At 45.2% G+C, this 20,753-nt stretch overlaps 2 protein-coding genes across 3 annotated transcripts; one reads left to right on the top strand and one right to left on the bottom strand.

The window, feature by feature from the left end:
- Positions 1 to 3,439: 3,439 nt before the first annotated feature.
- On the top strand, positions 3,440 to 12,397 carry LOC131892893 (probable ubiquitin carboxyl-terminal hydrolase FAF-X). Its single transcript, XM_059242762.1, has 2 exons — positions 3,440 to 11,546; positions 11,713 to 12,397. Exons 1-2 carry the CDS (start codon positions 4,056 to 4,058, stop codon positions 11,944 to 11,946), a joined length of 7,725 nt encoding a protein of 2,574 aa, XP_059098745.1. The 5' UTR covers positions 3,440 to 4,055; the 3' UTR covers positions 11,947 to 12,397.
- Positions 12,398 to 14,666: 2,269 nt separating this feature from the next.
- On the bottom strand, positions 14,667 to 19,145 carry LOC131892803 (uncharacterized). Of its 2 annotated transcripts, none has more exons than XM_059242664.1 (2): positions 18,991 to 19,145; positions 14,667 to 15,894 (listed from the first exon to the last, which is right to left on the bottom strand). In XM_059242664.1, the coding sequence occupies exon 2, from the start codon at positions 15,891 to 15,893 to the stop codon at positions 15,234 to 15,236; it is 660 nt and encodes a 219-aa protein (XP_059098647.1). In that variant the 5' UTR covers position 15,894; positions 18,991 to 19,145; the 3' UTR covers positions 14,667 to 15,233. The 2 variants fall into 2 exon arrangements, with proteins under 2 accessions (XP_059098647.1, XP_059098640.1); XM_059242657.1 differs by lacking the exon at positions 18,991 to 19,145 and adding an exon at positions 18,908 to 18,942.
- Between the last annotated feature and the right edge of the window lie 1,608 nt (positions 19,146 to 20,753).

Below are 20,753 nucleotides of genomic sequence, written 5' to 3'. Positions count from 1 at the left end.
GGAGTCAAGACTGGGACCCTGGATCGGGTAATGCTTGTTGAAGGTGTACAACAATGTCGCAAAAATCATGATGGAAAAACAGTATTAGATATTGTCAAGCCAGTAAAACTTCCCTGTTAGAGGCCTATGCCTTAAGTCGTGGAAATGTGGGGGCTTTGAAAATTTGATGCAATACTCAAGCCAAAGAAGGATTTTCCCTGCTTGACAACTGCACTGAGTTGGATCTTCAGTCCAACCGAATTTGATTGAGAAAATATAACCAATAAAGTAACAAATGCAACAAGATTTAAAACCAAGAACACCCTCAGAGTAGAGTACAACCCTGACTTTCATTGTTCATAATATGCCAAATGGAAATAGCAAAAAATGGCAAATTTCTGTTGAGCTTTAAGTTTCCTCAGTTGTCATAAGATAAACGAAAAATTTTAAGGCCATTCTGGAAATTGAAAAAGGAACGAGTAACGAGTAATTTTTTAAGCTCTTGGGTCGTTACAGTTACACAATTTTAAAATGTAACCGAATTGCAGTTCCTTTTTCGAAAATAGAACGAATTACTATAATTTCGTTACTTATGCCCTGTAAATGAGGGATATAAAAGGGTGCACAGAGATAAATTCATTAGCCTGGAAGTTAGATCAAGAGAGAAGCCACATGACATACATAACATCGAGTTGGCCTTGGAAAACTATGTTACGGTATCTATGATTATTTGGTCACAAACCAATGCGCATCTTCTATTCTTTTCGCGTTTTGATTGCGCGAAAAGAAATAACTGAAGAGGCGAAAGCTGCTAAACTTTTCGAGTCTTGAGGGAGAACAATGACCAAAGGTTGACAATGACTACAAGTTTAATCCTGCCAACATAGGTACATTGGTTACACCCAGCCAGCCCAGTGAGGCAATATTCAATACGTCATCAGATCGGTTCTCCGTCTGAAGGTGCTGAATGTGAATTGTCGTTGTAAGTGTCCATAAGAAAGGTCGTTTTGGCAAGACTCTGAAGTACAGGTTTAAATGGCTCTAATTCTTAAATACTCAAATTTTCGAATGTGCGTATGTTTTGGATTTCCTTCCAGCCATTGCCATGCCGATTTCCACACTCATTCGCATTGAAGTGAGAAATGGTATTTGCCACCAATCAGAAGCCACCACAATTTTTAAGGCGTGGAAAATTGAGACAAGGTTTAGATTTAAAAGCTGATATTGTTTATTATCGTTATAGGTTAGGTTAGGTCAGGTCAAGGTTTAGAAAAAAGAGGGCCGCTAGCTAGTACATTAAGAGTAACATCGATAGAGAAAGCCTGTCCAATCGCATCCACCAATCAGCACATGTAGCATACTTGAATTTCAAACCGACTTTGAAAGCATGTCAAAGATTAATTGAGACAAAGTGTTACGTGCCACTGTCAGTCTCGATCTCGTGTTTGTATGCTATGCTCGATGTTTGCGGACGAATGTATACCTGAAACCTATTAGCCAGCTGACTTTACGTAGCCTTTGTCTCTGATCTTCAGACTTTGCTACCTTGAAGACGCTCCGCCGAGCGTTCAAAACAGGCTGGCCTTACTTCACACAGGAGATCATCTTTGGCAATGGGAATTGTTCAAGCTGATGTTTAGTAGAAAATGCTGACATTCATGAACAGTGCTGCCAACTCGTATGAAATAAGACAGTACGCTCACAGTTTTGTTAAATCAGTAACCTCTTATGAGCTTGGATCTCCCAAAGAATGATCTACTCCCTTTATCTGACATTTCAAAAATCGGCAAAACTTCAGCAAGCTCAAGAACCTATCAAATCATGGTAAAAGATACGCATAAATCAAAATTGAGGCCACAAAATCAACCTCAATAAATGTAATTATTAAAAAGCGAAGTGATATTCTTTGAAATCTGATTCTTTTTGGGATTACAAAAAAAAAGTATTTTGCAATTTTTTCTAAAATGTAAAAAAAATACGTTTATCTTAAGTTGCTCTGGGTTGTATGAGACTCATCATAAGTCTTAGAGTTTTTCACCTTGGACAAAAAAGTATGCTTTTGTCGTTTGTTGTTGCAAAAATCTAGCCTTTTTAAAAACAAATGGCAAACTCAATATGGAAAATACATATTCAATAATAAGTCCTCCAATATCAGTAGCATACCACTCTCAAGTAATCAAGCCTAAAAAGTAATTCTAATTTCTAAGACCGTACCGCTAGCAAGCCTGGAGAAGTCGTGGGACCGGTCCAACCGGCCCAAGGCTCTGGCCAGCTGGGTTCTTGTGTCGTTCATGTACATGAGCCCATGGGGAACAAACATTACCCAGTTTAGCCACGAATGAAGCCGAAATGAGATGGCAGGGTCCGGCTCGAACTGACAGGATTGCCCACATTCAACGAGGGTGCGCGATCCCTAAAAAGCGGAATGATGTTAGATCTTTGAGGGCTAAATATTGAATATTTAATTACAAACTCGAGGCTAAACAAATGCTTATTCCTTAGTTTCTCACATGCAAGATAAAGAAAAATCTTTAGAAGCTTTTAAAAATTATGATTTTGGCATAATATTATCATGTTCCAAAATTTAGGGCAAATGTTTCATAGCTCTGAATGTAGCCAAGAAAAGTTAAAACGAACTCTGGCTATGTAGACAATGGTTTCTTATTGTGTTATTTTAATATCATTTCAATCAACTTATTTAGGCAAGTCAATCTCTAGGTTCTGATTATGGGTAAGTAACACAATCAAAAGCTGTCTAGTGCCAAACATTTGCAATAATCTTTCCTTTTTTAAGGAAACTAATTACCCAAGAAATGTTTGTCAGTTGGAAATTAAAGAGTGCCTTATTTCTAAATAAGGTCAGATAACCAGGAATGATATGTTTTCATCGGATTGAAATTGATTAAAAACTCGCGAAACCTAAGGGCCAGGTTCTCCCTGAAGTTCAGGCTTAACAGGCACAGTAACTGAGGACAGCGGGCGCATTCTCGGGCGAGGTCGCTTTTTTTAGGATTGGCCGGGCCTGCTCTGGCCTCAACCGCTGAAGTCGTACCGTGACGGACGGACTGACCGAGCCCTGAAAAAGGAGAAAGAACCAGGCTGGCCACCATGGACGAGTGGAAGCACATTTCACACAACTCCGGATAAGCCCACCCCCAGCTCGATGCCAAAGAATAACAACATCCGCCAGAGTTGTTCACGGACTTGATTCAATTAAAAGACCGTAGTTTGGGTAGACGTTATCATCCACCAATAGCTCGGGATGACCTACCTTTTCAAAAAAATGGAGAATGCCCAGCACACGGTCTCTCTTTTTGGAATGGGATTGTCTGGTCACCCTAAGCCAGCCGTGGCCTAAGAGAGAGAGAGACACACACACACGCACACACGGATTGCTTGAAGCACCCGGAATCGGACGGATGGTTGGTTACTTACTTGGAAAGACAGACAGATAGACAGGCCGACCGACACACTCACTAACTCACTGACTGACTGACTGACTGACTGACTGACTAACTCACTCACTCGTTCCTTCTTCTCTGACTTGCAATTACACAGCTAAATGAAAGAAATCCTGCCGCTACTATTGGATTCATCGCTGGATTGATTTGCCTGACGGCCGTGGAGCCCCAGTCACGGCTGGACATTGCCGCACATCACCCCCAACCCACCCATTCACCTACACACCCTGTCTGTCTGTCAGTCGTCAGCCCCTCCATCCGCATTGGTGCTTCGGCCATTAGTCTCATTTTTCATGACAAATCTGTAAAAAGCCTGCCCAAACCCAACCACCTCCTTATCGAGAACCCAGGAGCCCAGCTTCCAACACGCCCCATCGTGAACCGGTCCAGAGTGGTCGCCTCTGGTGACAGCCCATTCATCCCGGACCCGCCGGCTGTGGGCGCGTGTGTGCCTTCCGTTGTTTTGTCCCAGGAGGTCTTTGCTCCTCCATGTTGAGCCGACCGGGGCCGCTTATCGATTGACGCGTTCCAGCGCACCCGCTCACCGGTGAATGTCCCAGAATTCGTATGCTCAGCACCGTCCGGGCTCTTTGACGCACCCATCAGCCCGCCGATATGACGGTCAAATTGCCCCCCACCGCTCAGGACCGCCCGGTTGATCCGTTAGCCGATCCCCCGCCCGCCGTTCCGCCCATTCCTCAAGGGGGCGAGTCGGGATCTGATCCTGCGCCTGCTCTGGGGTCCGATGGGTCGGTAGGTCCTGTTGCGCCTGTGCTCGCCGTGGCCCCGTCGGCCATGGGCGATGGCGTCACCCCGGGTGCTCCTCCGCCCGAATTGGGATCGGCTCCCATGGCCAGCCTCAGCGAAGTCGAGGTGGCGGCGCTTTTGGCCGTGTATCCTGTGACTAAACTCAACAAGTTGGAGGAGTTGATTTCCAACACGCGGTGGGTCATTCCCGTGTTGCCCAAGGCCGAACTTGAATTGCTTTTGGACGCGTCCATTAATTTGGCCCGGCTCCAAATCGACCACCTCAGCGAGGCTTGCCAACGGTTCTATCGGGAGGGCTTGCTCGTCTCTTTCACCAAGATTATGACGGATGAGGCTGTCTCCAGTTGGCGGGTCGATATTCACAAATGCATTCTGAAAAATTGTGAGCGCCTCATTGAGTTGTGTGTGATCAAGCTCCTGGATCCCCACTTTCCATTGTTGGACTTGTTGGGTCTGGTGCTCAATCCGAGTAACAAGTTCCACTTGTACAACGCGGCCACGGCTTGCGAGTCCGAGTTTTCTCAGGGGGCGCAAATCGATTCATATCCGCCCACGGTGTTTGCCAAACCGATTGACGTTCGGCAGCCCCGGGGTTGGCTCGTCGATTTACTCAATCTGTTCGGTCACCTGGGCGGTTTTGACCGTCTATTGGAGCGATTCCAAAATGAGGAGGGTCTGACCGTGCCTTTAATGCTCGTGCTCATCCGTCCATTTGGCATGTGCGGCGCTCTTCTCACCCCGGAAACCTTGGTCAAGTACTTCTTGCCGATTGGCGAGGCCGTACCCAAGTACTTGGAGAGCTTGAGCGACGGCGAGCTCAAGAAAGAAACCAAGATGGAGTCCAAGAATGATACCCTGTCCGTCATAATCAAATCTCTGAAGACTTTGGTCTCGATCATTCCCAATCAGGATGAGATGGTCCGTGCCTTGGAGTCGTTTCGTCTGAAGATGATCCTGAGGCAGCTTCAGATCTCATCATTCGGAGGAAAAATGAACGCCCTCAATGAGGTCAACCGAGTGATAACCAGTATAACTTACTGTCCACAACAGCGCCACCCTTCGGTAGATGAAGAGGACTTCCTGACCGCGGACCGAATGGCGGCCTGGTTGAAAGAGAATAAAGTGCTTCAAATCGTGTTACAAGACTCCTTGCATCAACCTCAATACGTGGAGAAGCTCGAAAAAGTGATTCGTTTCATCATCAAGGAGAAGACGCTGAGTCTGGAGGATTTGGATGACATATGGGCGGCCCAAGCCGGACAACACGAAGCAATCGTGAAGAATGTGCACGAGCTCTTGGCCAAATTGGCTTGGGATTTTTCACCAGAGCAACTAGATCACCTTTTCGATTGCTTTCAAAACAACTGGACCACAGCCTCGCCTAAGCCAAGAGAAAAGCTCCTGGAGCTGATCCGTCGCTTGGCCGAAGACGACAAGGATGGGGTCATGGCCGAGAAGGTGCTCAACCTGTTTTGGAACCTAGCCCACAGTGACGACACCTCGACCGACTTATTGGATCAAGCACTGGCGGCACATGTAAAGATTTTAGACTACAGCTGCACACAATATCGTGATTCTCAGAAAAATCGTTGGCTCGATCGATGCATAGAAGAGTTAAAATCGAGCAAAACCTGGGTCCTGCCGGCCCTGAAACAAATCCAGGAAATCTGCTGCTTGTATCAAGAGTCCCCAGCCAACGCCCCTCACGGTCAGAGAGCCCCCACGGTCACCTACCGACACGAGATCATCAATAAGCTTCAGTCGAACCACGCTCTAGTCATACTTGTGGCCGACAACCTGACTTCATACATGGACGAAGTGAGAAAGAGTCCCAAGAAAATAATTGAGGGTAACCCGCTGGAGTTCCTACCTGATGGTCGATATAATCACATTGCCCAAGTGCAGGAGCGACTCAATTTCTTGCGCTTCCTTCTGAAAGATGGCCAACTATGGTTGTGCGCCCCCCAAGCCAAACAGATCTGGACATGTTTGGCCGAAAACTCGGTGTTCCCTCATGATCGAGATGCTTGCTTCAAATGGTTTTCGAAGCTCATGGGTGAAGAGCCGGACTTGGATCCAGAGATCAATCGTGATTTCTTCGAAAACGATATTCTTCAGCTTGCACCTGGACTCATGACTGCCAGCGGGATCAAATGCTTTGACAGATTCTTTAAGGCTGTCAATTGCAAAGAGGGCAAACTCATTCTAAAAAGACGTACGTTTCAAATGGACGACCTGGAACTCATCGGCTTAGACTACATCTGGCGTTTGGTCTATTGTCACGACGAGGAGATTGCTTCCAAAGCCATTGACCTTCTCAAGGAGACGTTCACTAATCTGGGACCGAAGTTGTTGGGCAGTCAGGTGGACATTCACGAAGATTTCATTTCGAGCTGCATTGACCGATTGAGGGCATCCTTCGATACAATCTCCATCCTTGATCAAAAGGAGTCCTCGGAGAAGTTCCAGCAAGAGCATACCCGTCTCTGTCGTGTTCTGAAAGTGCTACAAAAATACATAATGGAATGTGATATTGACTATGGAGAGGAACGCCGCACTCTGATCCCGCTCTACCGGGCCTCTCGTGGAAAACAGCTGTCTCTTTCCATTCGATTCCCCAATCAAAGCCGACAGATCGATGATGTAGATATTTGGACCCACACCAACGACACCATGGGCGCCGTGAGAAGACAGATTATCCAGAGGCTAAAGGCCAATCCCAACAATGTCCGGTTGGAATTATTTTGCAACGGTGAGGTGGTGGAGCCCATGGATGATCGGAAGACTTTGGCCTATCTTGATATCAAGGACAAGTCCGTGTTGTCAGCCAAAATTTGTCAAGTCGGTGGCAATTTGGCAAGTTCTCCTGACTCGAGTTCAGATAGTTCCACCAGCTCACCGAGACATCACCATTATGAGGGGCCCAATCTTGAGATGGAGCATTGCCTTCCTGGCGTGATCATTTCCCAGCGAAAACGAAACTGCGAGTTTTTGCTCCAGTTAGCTCATCTTGGATCGACCATGAAGAATATGGTTCTTCAAGATGCTGCCCGGGCTGTGCTCAAACTCATTCCAGCCGATGTCCACACTGTGGAGCATCTTCGAAGCTATTGTAGAGATGTTGACCTTCAATTATCGCCTATCCAGATTTGGGAGAACATTTTCTTTTCTGTCACACCAAGTCAGACCTTATACAACTTGGAAGTGTGCTACTCCTTATTAATGCCCGGTCAGGGCACCCTGAGTGAAAAGACGGCAGATTTTCAATTGTCCTTCATCAAAGCCAAAGGGATACCTGCCATGACAGCAATGTTGACGAGGAACAACTTTCTGAATGAGGCTGATTTGGTCACGAAACGATCGGCATACTTGATCCTCTTGAAGATCTGCAAGCTTGTTCTCACCATCGCAGGCAACTCATTGGTACACATGGTGGCCGAGGCGTGCCTTCCTGACTCAGCTGTGTCAGTCACGGCCTCGGTTCATAATCAAGCTGTGGTTCTGCAGCAAGCGTTGGCTCAAATCCCAAGTCTCTCCCATGAGATCATGATCAGAAATGTAGCCCAAAGATTAGCTCCTCAGCTCTTGGAGAGTGGTGCCAACAGCCTGCCCGATCAGAACACGGTCCGAGCAATTATTCGTGTCGCTTGGTCCGCCGGAGCTGGAAACTTTGCCTTAATGAATGCTTTGCCCGACGAGGTTCATTCATGTTTCCAATCAGACACTTTAGAGCCATCCGACGAAGACGTCGACCTTTGCCGAGAGGCACTTGAGGTCTTGACTCTGGCCTTAGCCCTTCATCCTTTGAGTTTTGAAGGTCTGGGCAAAGACAAGTCGTGGCATAACTTTATTATTGACCTGGTCCTCCTGAGCAATTCCCGCCTCATCCGCATGACCGCGGCAGAGCAATTCATTTTGATAGCCACTCGATGCTCTGCGGAGCCTCAGCCCCTCAAGCTTTTCCTCACGCTGCTTTTCACGGTATTGGAAACCAAGGCCAATGAATTCGCTCTCAAGAGTTCCGAATACTTCTTCCTTCTGACCCGACTTCTTTCCTTTGCATCCACGAACAACATCCCGGTACCTTCAGCTGAAGGGTTACTGAAAAATGAAATCAAGTGGCTGAAGAACGTTAAAGATTCCAAAAGTCAGAGTGGAGTCACAGATTGCAATGATAACCTGCTCGAGGGACATCTCTCTGTATGCCGAGAGCTTCTGGCCTTCATGAGCCCTGAAATGAAGTTTGAAATTGGATCCAGCAACAAGTCTGGTATTCACCTAGTCAGAGACATCATTGACGAGTTCATCTTCCCTGCTTCGAAAATGATCGTGATCTTCCGACAGACGGGAGAGATCCCCTTGAATCAGGTCCAAGCTATAGCCCAATCGCCTCCCACGGTAATGGCTGCCTTTGATCTGCTCGTTGGACTTTGCACCGGATGTCCCGCCAATCTGAAGTTGGTGGCCAACATTCTTACCGAGATGTTCTACACCGACAAGGATGATGTTCTGAACGATTGGGAGTATTTGCCCCCGATTGGTCCGCGTCCAAACAACGGATTCGTAGGACTGAAGAATGCTGGAGCCACTTGCTACATGAACTCGGTTCTCCAACAGCTTTTCATGATTGATGGCATCCGGGAAGGCATTCTCTCAGCCGAGGGTGCTTGCAATGACCCTGAGGAAGACTTCAGCACAGATGAGCGGGATGATGACCATGAAGAAATCGTGGAAGGCGAGCAAAATAGGGAGTACAAGATCCTTATCTTGAAGCAAGTCCAAGCCATCTTTGCTCATTTGGCCTACACAAAGCAACAATTCTACATCCCGCGTGGGCTGTGGAAACACTTCCGTATGAGGCAAGGCGAACCGGTCAATTTGCGTGAGCAACAAGATGCTTTGGAATTTTTCATGCAACTTCTTAACCTGGTGGACGAAGCTCTCCAAGCCTTGGGCTACGAGCAAAGGATTGCCAATGTTCTGGGTGGGCTCTATTTGGATCAGAAGATATGCAAAACGTGTCCCCATCGTTACTCGCGCGAGCAATCCTTCAATGTGATAAGCGTGGATATCAAAAACTTCAGTAACTTGTCAGATTCCTTGCATGAATATGTCAAAGGCGAATTGCTAGACGGGAGCAATGCCTATTACTGCGAGCGCTGTGACAAAAAAGTGGATACCATCAAACGGCTCTGCGTGAAAAAGCTGTCCCCTATTCTGGTAATCCAATTGAAGAGATTCGACTACGACTACGAGAGAGAATGTGCAATCAAATTCAACGACTATTTCGAGTTCCCAAGAGATTTGGATATGGAGCCCTATACCGCGGCCGGATTGGCCAAGATTGAGGGCGAGCCCTTGGAGTGCGACCCCTCGGACCTCGAAGGCCAAGTGGTTCGCCAATATCGACTACGAGGCATGGTTGTTCATAGCGGGCAAGCCAGTGGTGGTCATTACTACTCTTACATTCAATGCAAAGGGTTGGACGGACAATTTGCATGGTTCAAGTTCGATGACGGAGAGGTGACCGAGATCAAGATGGAAGACGACGAGGAGCTGAAGGCCCAGTGCTACGGTGGCGATTATATGTCTGAGGTATTTGATCCCATGGCCAAACGGATGACCTATCGCAAGCAGAAACGTTGGTGGAATGCTTACATGCTCTTTTACACGAGGGCCGATCTACATGAGGCCTCGGTGGCGGAGCAAATGGCCAAACAAATGTCCAAACTCACCATATCGGCTGGAGACACGAACATGCCCGAGCTCAAGAAGGGCTCCATTCCTCTACCGATCGAAAAGAGCATTCAAAAGCAGAACGTGAAGTTCCTGCACCACAGAAACCAATACAACCACGAGTTCTTTCAATTCATGAGGAAGATCATCAATTGTAACACCCACTTGGTCACCCCATCTGGCAGTGCCACGCCACAAATCGGCCTCACCGATCGGTTGAGTTCTCAAGGCGAGGATCTATCCATGACCACAATGCAATTGGCCGCTAAGTTCTTGTTCTGCTCGGGATTTCGGACCAAGAAGACACTCCGTGGGCCTGCCCAAGAATGGTACGAAGCTCTGACCCCTCACCTCCGATATTCGCGTCAAGTTCGGTTGTGGTTCTGTCAAAACATGCTATTTGCCCAGCCCACTCGCTTCTGTGAATACATCCTAGAATGCCCGTCCTCAGAAGTGCGAACGGCTTTCGTCCGAATTATTGTTTTTGTGGCCCATTTCTCATTGAACGATGGTCCTTGTCCAAGCCCGCAATTCCTAAAGCAAATCTCGAACCAATTGGATTCCGCTGGAAACACCCTCTCCGATCATCTTCTTCAGACTGTCTTGGCCCTGTTGACCATGGAGGCCTCCGAGCACGGGCGTCATCTGCCCCAATACTTTACATTGTTTGTCATGTATGCCTCATTGGGTGTGCAAGAAAAGTCCCAGCTATTGCGTCTCAACATCCCGGCCACGTTCATCAAAGTGGCTTTGGACGAGGGACCAGGTCCGCCCATCAAGTATCAATACACCGAGCTTCAAAAGCTTTATCAAGTTGTCTCCCAACTCATCCGATGTTGTGATGTTACGGGCAAGTGTCGGTCGGCTTTTGACGGGAAATCGCCACTACCCAATCCCCATGTGGAGTCCTCTTGTCCCAATGGGAAGCCGATTATGCCCATTCAACCCCTAGTGTACGACCTCGTGTTTGTTCGAGTTGGCTACCTCAAGAAGCTTATCGAGGAAGCTCACGGGCAAGAGGATACCAAGAAATTACTGCTCTTTTGCTCTTGGGAGAATCCTGTATTCTCTCATGCTGTTCTTCATGAACTTCTGTGGCAAGTGGCGATTGCTTACACCCATGAGTTGAGACCGTACCTTGACCTACTGTACGCGATCCTGTTGATGGAAGATTCGTGGCAAAACCTAAGAATCCAGAAGGCCCTGAGAGGCATTCTGGACGACCAATCTGCGAAAGAAGGCTTATTCGAGACGATTCAGCGTTCCAAGACCCATTACCAAAAGCGGGCTTATCAGTGCATCAAGTTGCTGGTGCAGCTCTTCACGAATTGCCCATTAGCCAAAGAGCTGATGGAGACCTCAGTGGATATTAAACAAAAGTGGGCGTGGTCGGTGGATTGGCTGAACGATGAATTGGAGAACCGTGGTCGGCCTGGTCTCAATGGGGGAGGTGGGGCCGGACCGAGCGCCAATAGCCAGTATTCTTATACCAATTGGAGTCCACCCGCCCAAAGTAATGACATTGTCAGTGGATACTTTTTGGAGCGGTCTCACAGTGCTCGACTCACTTTGCAAAAAGCTTTGGAACTCCTTCCAGAAGATGTAAGTAGCTCTTCCAGACATATTTTGTTCCATATTTCTCTACTGTCTAGTGTCTAGCGTCTAGTCTTCCTTTGATTTTTCTGCCAAGATTTCACAATTTCCTTGCATCGCTTGTTTCCTCGTTGGTCATCGGCAAGACATCTAGTCATGAAAATTGTTATTCCAGGACCGAGATCCAAGTGAGGAAGTACGTTTGGAAGAGGCTCAAAGCGAGACCTTGGATAATGAGGACGTGGTTGAGCCTTTAGGCTTGGCTCCAGCACCCTTAGAAGCTCCCCCGACTATTGGCCGGACCACCTCTCCCCTGGCGGGTCTTGACAAATCCGGTGCTCCTCCACCTGACATGAAAAAGAGCCAACAAGGTCTAGGTGAAGGTAGATCGCAACAGCAATGGAAGTAAGCGACGACCACCACAACAGCAGCCCACCACCGAAAACGAGTGCATCTGTCATCACTCAATTTTGAACTTCTTTAAATGAAAAAAAAACATCGTTGAGCGTGGTTTAATGCTGCGGCAATGAGTGTGATAACATATTTATTACCATTTCTTGAACTTTCCCGTTGAAACGAATGCGACTTGAATTGAACTTCTCAATTACGAGGAACACGCCATCACCGTCATCCAGAAAACGTCTCTTATCCCCGACACATCCTCCATAAGTATACAATCAGAACGAAAAGAGCATTTTGACGGCGGTTCCCTCTAGAACAGAAAAAGAATCATTTTCGAATTGAGAGAGTTGTCTTTGCTTTGAAATAAAAGATACGAGAACATGCAGGGTTTTTTCCTTGACTCATGCCCATGGATTGTACACGAATCAGATACATTAATAAAAGACAGTCACCGAGCATTTCCACGTGTCCGTCCCTCTTTTCCTCTCTTGCATGACTTTTTAATGTACTGTCCTAGGTCGTATGACAATATGGTAACCAAAGTCCTCGGGTTAAGCAGATGCAGATCCACTTGGGATCTACTACATTGCACTTTCGTGATGGACCTCGGGGCGGGCTTCGTATAATGGTCCCCTCTTGCACTCGCATTAGAACATACTTTGCGACTAAATCGTCCCATGATTATCATGATCAACACCATTTCTCACGATCTAAATGGTCTACTGGTGAGTGTGTGCACTGTTGCCAGCTCAGAACAATGTACTTCGAAGGAGTTGAACGTCTCTGGTAAGTAGCCAGCCCTTGATTTACTACGAAACACCTCGCTTCATTTTGTTCCGCTTTCGGGAGTGTTTTATCGCATGCGTCCCATGACTACTGAGCCTTGATGGATCCTCCATGTATCCTCCATGTGGTGGCACTAAAATACGGGGAATGGGCTCAAAGTTTCTCAACTGTCTATTTGATACGTGATTTTTTGAAGACCAGACCTATATTAAGTTCACTCAGTGTAATGTTACACATAACGGAATTTTCGTGCCTTCTATAGAGAGTGGTACTTTGAGCTGTTAAATAAGGGGTCGAAGGGCTATTTGCGAGTGAAATAATGAGAATCTTGTGTGAAAATCACGAAATAAATCTAGCCTTAATATGTATGAGCTAGACACTTTGATAGTGTCATTTTTATTCAATGGCACTTTTGTACCTTATAGGTAGCATAGAGTTTGTCACAGTCGTTAAGGATACTTAAGCATCCATGCACTTACATAGAGATATACTCAATGACTCTACTTCCAAGGATTTCAATGATGCCTAACCATTGTTATAATTGCAAGAGGCCTCAACAAAAAGGAATGATATGGAAAAGGCAATTCCTTTATATGAACGTCAATAAAGGGACTATTCACTGAAATGTAAGCTTTATAAGCGCACCGATCATTATCGTCCAGGTTTAGCTCAAGCAGTTTCTACGAGGATTGTCGTTAAACAAGTCAATGGGATGATGGATCGTATTCAAGACTGCATATTATTGTTTGCTAGTACGTTGGTAGAGAAATGAATGATACCTTAATCAGCATGAACCAAGTATTTGGCCTGAACAAGATCTTCATACGTCTTGCCCACAGGGTCCAACTTTTGGGTTTCCTTGTTCCAGGATTCGCTCGTACCAGCCTTGCTCCAGCAACAGTGTGATTGAAATTGCTCGCGTCGTTGGAAATGATCTTAATTTGGAACTATTTGACAGCGAATAGAGCGAGAGGGAATGCACTCCCACGACCACACAATCGAACATTTCCGAAAGGCCCCGAGCTTTTCTGATTAAAGTTTCATGCTTCGCTCCTTCCCTTTATTATTACTACTACTGTCGTTGTCTCTCTCCCTCTCTTTCTTTCTCTCAATTGCAATCCTGTCTTATGATCTCCGTTTCTCTTACGGGGGTACGTACCTACGTAGTAGTTACTAGTGGTAGGAGGAGATGGTTCAGTACGAAAAAGCCGTGAACAAATTAACTAGGGACAGAAAAACCGTGATGATTTTGCTTGACAAATGATGCCACCAAACTGAAATGTCAACAGGGGACAAGTCGATGGTCATGATGGTCGTCTTCGTTACTCCGTCGGACGAATTCGTTTGTTACGACCATCGAGTAACATTTCCTTAGCATCACATCCACAAGACACTTTGGAGGCTCTTCGTTGGTACCGCTCATCAACAACATATTTTGTAATAGAACTTAATCCTTAAAAGATTATCAACTAAACTTGTTTTTAGACTCAAAACTTGAAAATTAAGATTTCAGCGCTGAAATTTTGAATGCCTTGTTCTAAAAAAACAGGTTTATTTCCCCATTTAACCGACCAGACAATCATGGACGAATAGTTAAGTGGCCAATTTAATTGATTTGTTGACAATCGATATATTTTGTGGTAGTCCTTTAAGCACTCAAATTCTTTTCTCGGAGAGTAAATCGTTAGTCTGTGATACTCTGATGGCCCTCATTTGGCTACGTAAAGCAATCGTTATGTGGACTTGTGATTGAGACTTCAATCAAGTCTTGCACAATTTTTACTTTTTCTGGCCAAACACGCCATACACTTCTGTTGCTTTTCATCACATTCAACGGATCTATGATGGCAACATTTTGGCTCCAGAGTCTTGTTGTATAATGCGTTCCAAGTGCGATCAACTAGAATGGATGAAATCAATTCAAGTCCGACTTCGATCGAGTTATTGTTGGATGTAGTTCTTAATGGTTGTATTTCAGATGATGGCTCCGATCACATTCATAAGTAAAAGGATATTCAAAGACACGTTTTCATCAGTAATTTATAGCGGCGCAATCAGAGGGTTGGATAGCAAACAAGTGATGTGTCGACTGTGGTAGATCACTACTGAAGAATAATAGTAAAAGGGGAAAGGGGGAAAACACATACCATAATCAATGAACTGGCCGTGGAGCAACACAGAACGATTCTTAACCACTCATGAAGCTGTGTTCTTATATTTTTGTCATTTCATAAACATATTGTACTAATACATCTTACTTGGCAGATAACTATGTAAACCTCAAATAAACTCGAATCCTGGTTAGTTGTGTCAAAATGTTGCCTAACATCGTCTTTTTGCAATTGTTTGTAGGTAAGCCTTCCACCAATGCGTTGTTTTTGTTGCTGCTGTTGTGGCTCTAATCGTTGTTCGTTGATAATGCGACTCGTTGTTGGGCTGATAAATTCAACGCTCGAAAGAAGAGAGAAAAAATTAAAGGGGCTTTTTTTCAATTGGGCTGACTGGTTATTATCGACGGCCTCGCATCCCCACAAAGCCAGAGCTTCCGCCTCTTCTCATTTTCATCATGTTGAAATGGTCGGCGGAAATCGGCCAAAAAGGCGAGTAATTGGACTCGAGCATCTTCTTGCCCCGCATCCCGACGAATCCCGATCGTTTATCCGGATAGATGGAAGGCAAGCGATATCCGTCCAGTGGGGCTTCTTCGTTCGATTTTTTACCCCTCATCCCCACAAAGCCCGAGGACGTGGCCCGTTTGTAGAAGTCGCTATTGACATCATGGCCATGCCGTTGGAGTTGGTCAATTCCCCGTGAATTTCCACGTTTGTCAGAGCTCAAGGATGGTTGAGGCCAATACGAGCTCGAAGGGGACGCTGACGCAGAGGAAGAGGCCAAGAGGTACTCCAGAATCTGAATGGCCTTCGATTCATCCGAATCGAGGTGGTTCAACGAGGGCGAAAGTGTGAGGTCATCTTCAGAGCGCCATTTCTTGCCTCTCATACCCACGAATCCTGCTCTTTTCACTTCTTCGGATGGAGATTCATCCTCAAAGAGACCATGGACAGCTAGGTCATTGTCAGTCAAAGGCTGAGCTTCACTCTTGTACAAGCTGAACAGAACCACGAAAAGGATGACGACGTTGGGACATTTGCGAAACATGGACTTCATTCTGAAAAGGCGAAGGATCGTCAGAAACTGGCCCGTCGTAATAATGAACTTTTGGTAGGTCTGGCTTGAGCGTGGATTTCAACGAATATAGCGGAAAGAAACCATTGGACTTTGAATCGTTTGAGCCCAAGCCTTTGATGAAACAAAATGCCATTACACAGGTTGAAATGAGTCTGCCTCGTGTGAATAAAAAACAGAACAACGTGTTGCACAATGAATGCCCAATGGGTTCCCAATGTTAGCCTTTGTCAAGGTCATTGGTCGAAGCTCTGTTACCGTTCAGACGTGGCCTTTGTCAAAGCTTTTAGCAATGATTTTCGAATGTGACACCTATAAATGGAAAATGCAAACCACTCGTTAATCCCCTCTCTGAATCCCAATGACAGGATGGGAACCAACCCTTTTGGCGAGATCTCGTATCTTGGCTTTAGAACCCATGTAGCAGTATAAAGGGAAATTTTGCATTCTTCAAGATTTAGCTGTCGGAAGTGATATTTTGGGAGGGGATTTTCTTTCCCCATTGATGTTTGACATTTTGGGTGACAATGCCAAAGGGCAAAAATCTGACACAAGTCTTAATCTTTTTTAATTTGAGGTTCTTGGCTCCATTCTAAGTGATTTACCTGTAGTAGTTCGAGAAGTGGCATTGGCTCAAGAGTCTCTTTTCGCTTGCTTCATCAGCCGCTTCCCAATGCAGATCAAAGAAAGCTACCAAGATAAAGCTATGGGGCCGCTCATCTTACACCTTATAAATTGCTTCTCTCGGTAGATTATTAGTCAGCAGAATATTTTAAAAGATTCAAATCTTTCACTAGAAATGCTCCAAGCCATCTAGACATAAAAGCTATACCGTCTAGGTAGTACGTATTTGTAATGCAAGGAGTGTTTAGAGTTTAGCGGTGGTGTGAGCAACCGTATACACCATGTCACTTCTCCCAACTTTGAACCTAACGACCCCGTCCCTGCACTAGTGGATGTACTACATTGCTCGCATACAGACAGTCATGTTTTCATTAAAGCTCACTTCATATGGGACCCTTGAAATTGGATACGCACTCTGGCACCGCCTTGACTACATAGGGTAAATGGAACAACCCACGCCAAAGTATTATGTGTGGATGTGAGGTTCCACCAAACGAAAAGCACTATCTCATGGTCCCATGAATGGCATCATGCGATCTCCTGTGGCCTATTAAATGAAGTCCTGGGCTTTTTCTTAGAACAAGAACGTCGACTACAGCCAGTTTCGAATTGTGTCAGAAAAAATATAGTCGAAGTTAAAATTGCTTCATTCTTCTAACCAGGATTCCTAATACCGTGCCAAAGGTTAGGTTCATCGTTGGTGATGGCTCTTTCAGACTTGGCCATTTGACCCGATAAACGAGGAAAGATTGATGGAAAGGCGAGGCCACACACATAATAGAAATCATCTGGAAGGGAAGGCTCTGACACTAATTAAAGCTCACTCTCCCGCATAATAAGGTCGTTGTCGAAGATTTAGATGTGTCGACAGTTATCAAGTGGTTGGGACTTATATTGAATCAGAAATCGTTTTTTCATTGTGCTGACTAGCCTTGTTCAACTCAAAAAGTCGAGCCATCTATTTTGAAAGATGAATGAAGCTTGGCCGTCACTCAGTACGTAGTACGCACATTTACAGAACGTCAATCTGTACGATAATGGTGGCATATACACGTAGTTACAGATGAGGATTGAGTAATGCTTAAGACCCAGAGGCGTCAATCAAACCGTTCAAATACATTTGGCAAGCTATCATTGATGATACCAAGATCCTTCAATTCTTGGGTCAAGGCATAACAACTCATATCCAGATGAACAAAGAGCACTCCAGCCCTAACCCAAATCCACAATCACACAAACAGGAATCAGTCACTCCAGAAAAACCCTCTCTAACCGTTATGTTAGGCAGCTCCCCTCTCAGAACAATTGGAGTGAACTGCCTTGCTTCCACGTTGAATTAAGGGGCCCATCCCAATGGGTTTATTTCTGAACTTGGTTAACGGCGGAAGGCGCTCTGAAGCACCAATGATTGGGTCCATATTTTTGTTGAGCGAAAAAATTCCAAGTGATTCAAAAGAAGATCACAGACATGAGCTCAGAATTGATGTCGTCGCCAATCCCTCGTACTCTGCTATGACTAGATGGTCTTATTATTACAGTTTGATTTTAGTTGATGTCGAACCATGTTGTTGACATTGGAATTGAGTGGAAATTTGGGGGCTATACAGAAATTAGGAAATTTGGTACTGGACCTGATGGTACCTGACTTGTGGCTTCCATTTTCATCCAGCTCTATCCAATAGGCATTTTTATGACCAGATTATAGCGAAGAGAATGGTGAAAACCGAGGCTCGAGAACGACCAAGAGCTTAAAAAGGGCGTTTTTTTTATCTTTCCCACTTGGCCATATTTGAACCTCAAAATGGGCAGTAAATATTGTTCGGCGTCTGAAATCACCTTCCGATAAAATAAACGAGGGTTGATTGACGGTGAAGTTAAGAAAATTACTTTTTGGGGGGAGGTATCTTCAAAGCTAAATACATTATGCAACGATTGAATCAATATTGGAACAAGCTACGGCATGGCTAACTTACATTTTGAGTCAATTGACACCTGGGCTTTTCGCTCTACCGCACATAATTAACACTGTACACACAACTCTAAAAAAACGAAAGTTCCCATGTGAAAACCGGATCAGTACCCTGAGACTCGCCCAAGATGAATCAAGTGGGTCTTCTGGTTGCTGATCGTAATCATGTATTTTATCCTCAAGTACATACAGTATACCTAATGTACGTAAGCGTATGGCGCTCTATGAACTCATCTAAAGTATGCGAGGAAAGTAGTTGCTTTGTTCTCACAATGGCTACCTAAAGACTGCTTACACCTCTCAAATAGTTTCGAGCCAGCTCTTCGATAGCCTGATTTGACAAAAACTCGAAAATGCTCCTTTTGTTGGTGTGTTTGTATTTTGAAAAATGCAACTGGTTTACCGCTGCCGAAGTGATGCCATATTGCTTTTCTCCAAGACGAAAAAGTACTTATTGAGCCACCCCAAATGGTTAGTCACCCTTACCTTCAATGTGCGTTCACGTTATGAATTGTCTCTGACAAATGTCCATAGATGCATGGACTCCAGCCTTTATGAAGAGCGAAGAAGAGGTCCCGAGTCCAATCTCGAAGAAAAACTCGAACCGAGAATGGCCTCGAGCCGGGCCCTTTGGCCTTCAAGAGGATTGGAACCCGTAACATGGACAGCAGTCGCAGGCCCTGGGAGCAAGAAGGCTCGAGGATGGCACCCATCGAGGCCAAAAGCGGACGTGTGGCCGGCCAAAAGAGGCCATGAACTAAAGATTCATGCATTGTCAGCCATCTGAAGAGAACCCAAGGTGGTCGATTTCTCCACCCCAAAAAGACGTCATCAAATACAGCAATGAATTATTGTTGGCCGCCGTGCACACGTAGCTATTTCTTGTCCCGCTTTTTGAGTTGATTGCTGAGGCCAAGTACAATTGTACATTATCACGTTCCTGGTATCATTTTTCTTTAAGTGCACACCACTGAGCGCTGGCAATTAGGTAGTTGGGCTCTAGGTTGTTACAAATTATGAGCCAAAATAATGATATGGGTGAGAGGGCATGCCTAATATACTTGGGAATTCACCCTTGAAGATCAACTGATGTACCCCAAACCAAATCCTATTTGACTCGTGAGTTGTTCACCAATCAGTTTCAGCCATAGACCTTTGACACTGCAATAATTAAACGATCAAATAAATGAGGTGTCACGGTCTACAGTATATCTTGACTGATTGTCCAACCAAGGTTTATGTCACTTTGAAATGACATTAGTAATTTTGATATTGCAGGTTGTCTGATCCGTGTGGTGGGACCACATCTACCATGGAGCATGTCAATGTTGTTTCATTGCTATTATTTGTCACTTTTGGGTTACTGTATGCCACGGGAGGACCATTCAGGTACGTTTTCTTGTTGAGTATAACAAGAGCAAAAAATTGTGCTCCTTGAGTACTTGTCAGAACTCCAATTTATTTGAACTCTCATAAATAGGCTAAGAAGTCGAAGAAAACTATCACAGGGTAATTCTTGGGGGACAGCATGATATCATGTCTTTTCAGAAAGTATCTAAATAATGCAATTGGTAGAGCATGAAATAAATTAAAACCGAAGGTTGACGCGGTTTCAAATCGATCAGGCACTTTATTATTTTTGGTACACGAATGATGTCAAATGGTTGAAATAATTTATTACACAACATTAAAACCGAGTCGTCAAAAGCTCGTGTTGTGCTCAGTAGGTTTGCTTTTGAATAACAACTCAAATAGAGTTGAAGCAACGTGAAACCCAAAAAAATGAATTCAGCTTTCTCTTCTGAGGTATCACAAGCCATTATCGAGTGTATTTTTTAAACTTTTTTCTGGGAAAAAACAAAAATTTAGTTGGTTGGGTCGATGTGAATAAACGTTATCGGCATCAAAATATGGAGAGAGAGTTCAAAGTTGAAGCCAAACAGACGGACGAGATAAAAAGATGGAAAGATAAGGTTCGTCCTCATCACCGCTGAGATGATTCACGGCCATTCCTACCCAAGGTATTGGAAGACTGGTTTGACCCAGGTTCCATTGTATCGTACATACACGCTCTTCACCGCCTCTCCGTTCGTCTGAGTGTCTCTCTGTCTCTTTTGCCTGTGACCGCCTTTCGTCCGTTCGTTCGTCCGTCCGTTCCCGGTTCTTCCTTGGCTCTCATCTCATCCATCCATCCACTTATCTACCATTTACCATCTTTTTGTATGTATCTGGCCAGCATAACCATAATA

The sequence above is a fragment of the Tigriopus californicus genome, chromosome 1 (genome assembly GCF_007210705.1).
Source record: "Tigriopus californicus strain San Diego chromosome 1, Tcal_SD_v2.1, whole genome shotgun sequence".
In the NCBI taxonomy this organism is placed as follows: Eukaryota; Metazoa; Arthropoda; class Copepoda; order Harpacticoida; family Harpacticidae; genus Tigriopus; species Tigriopus californicus.
The sequence above is the reverse complement of the archived record's forward strand: the minus strand, read 5'-3'. Positions and strand labels throughout refer to the sequence as shown.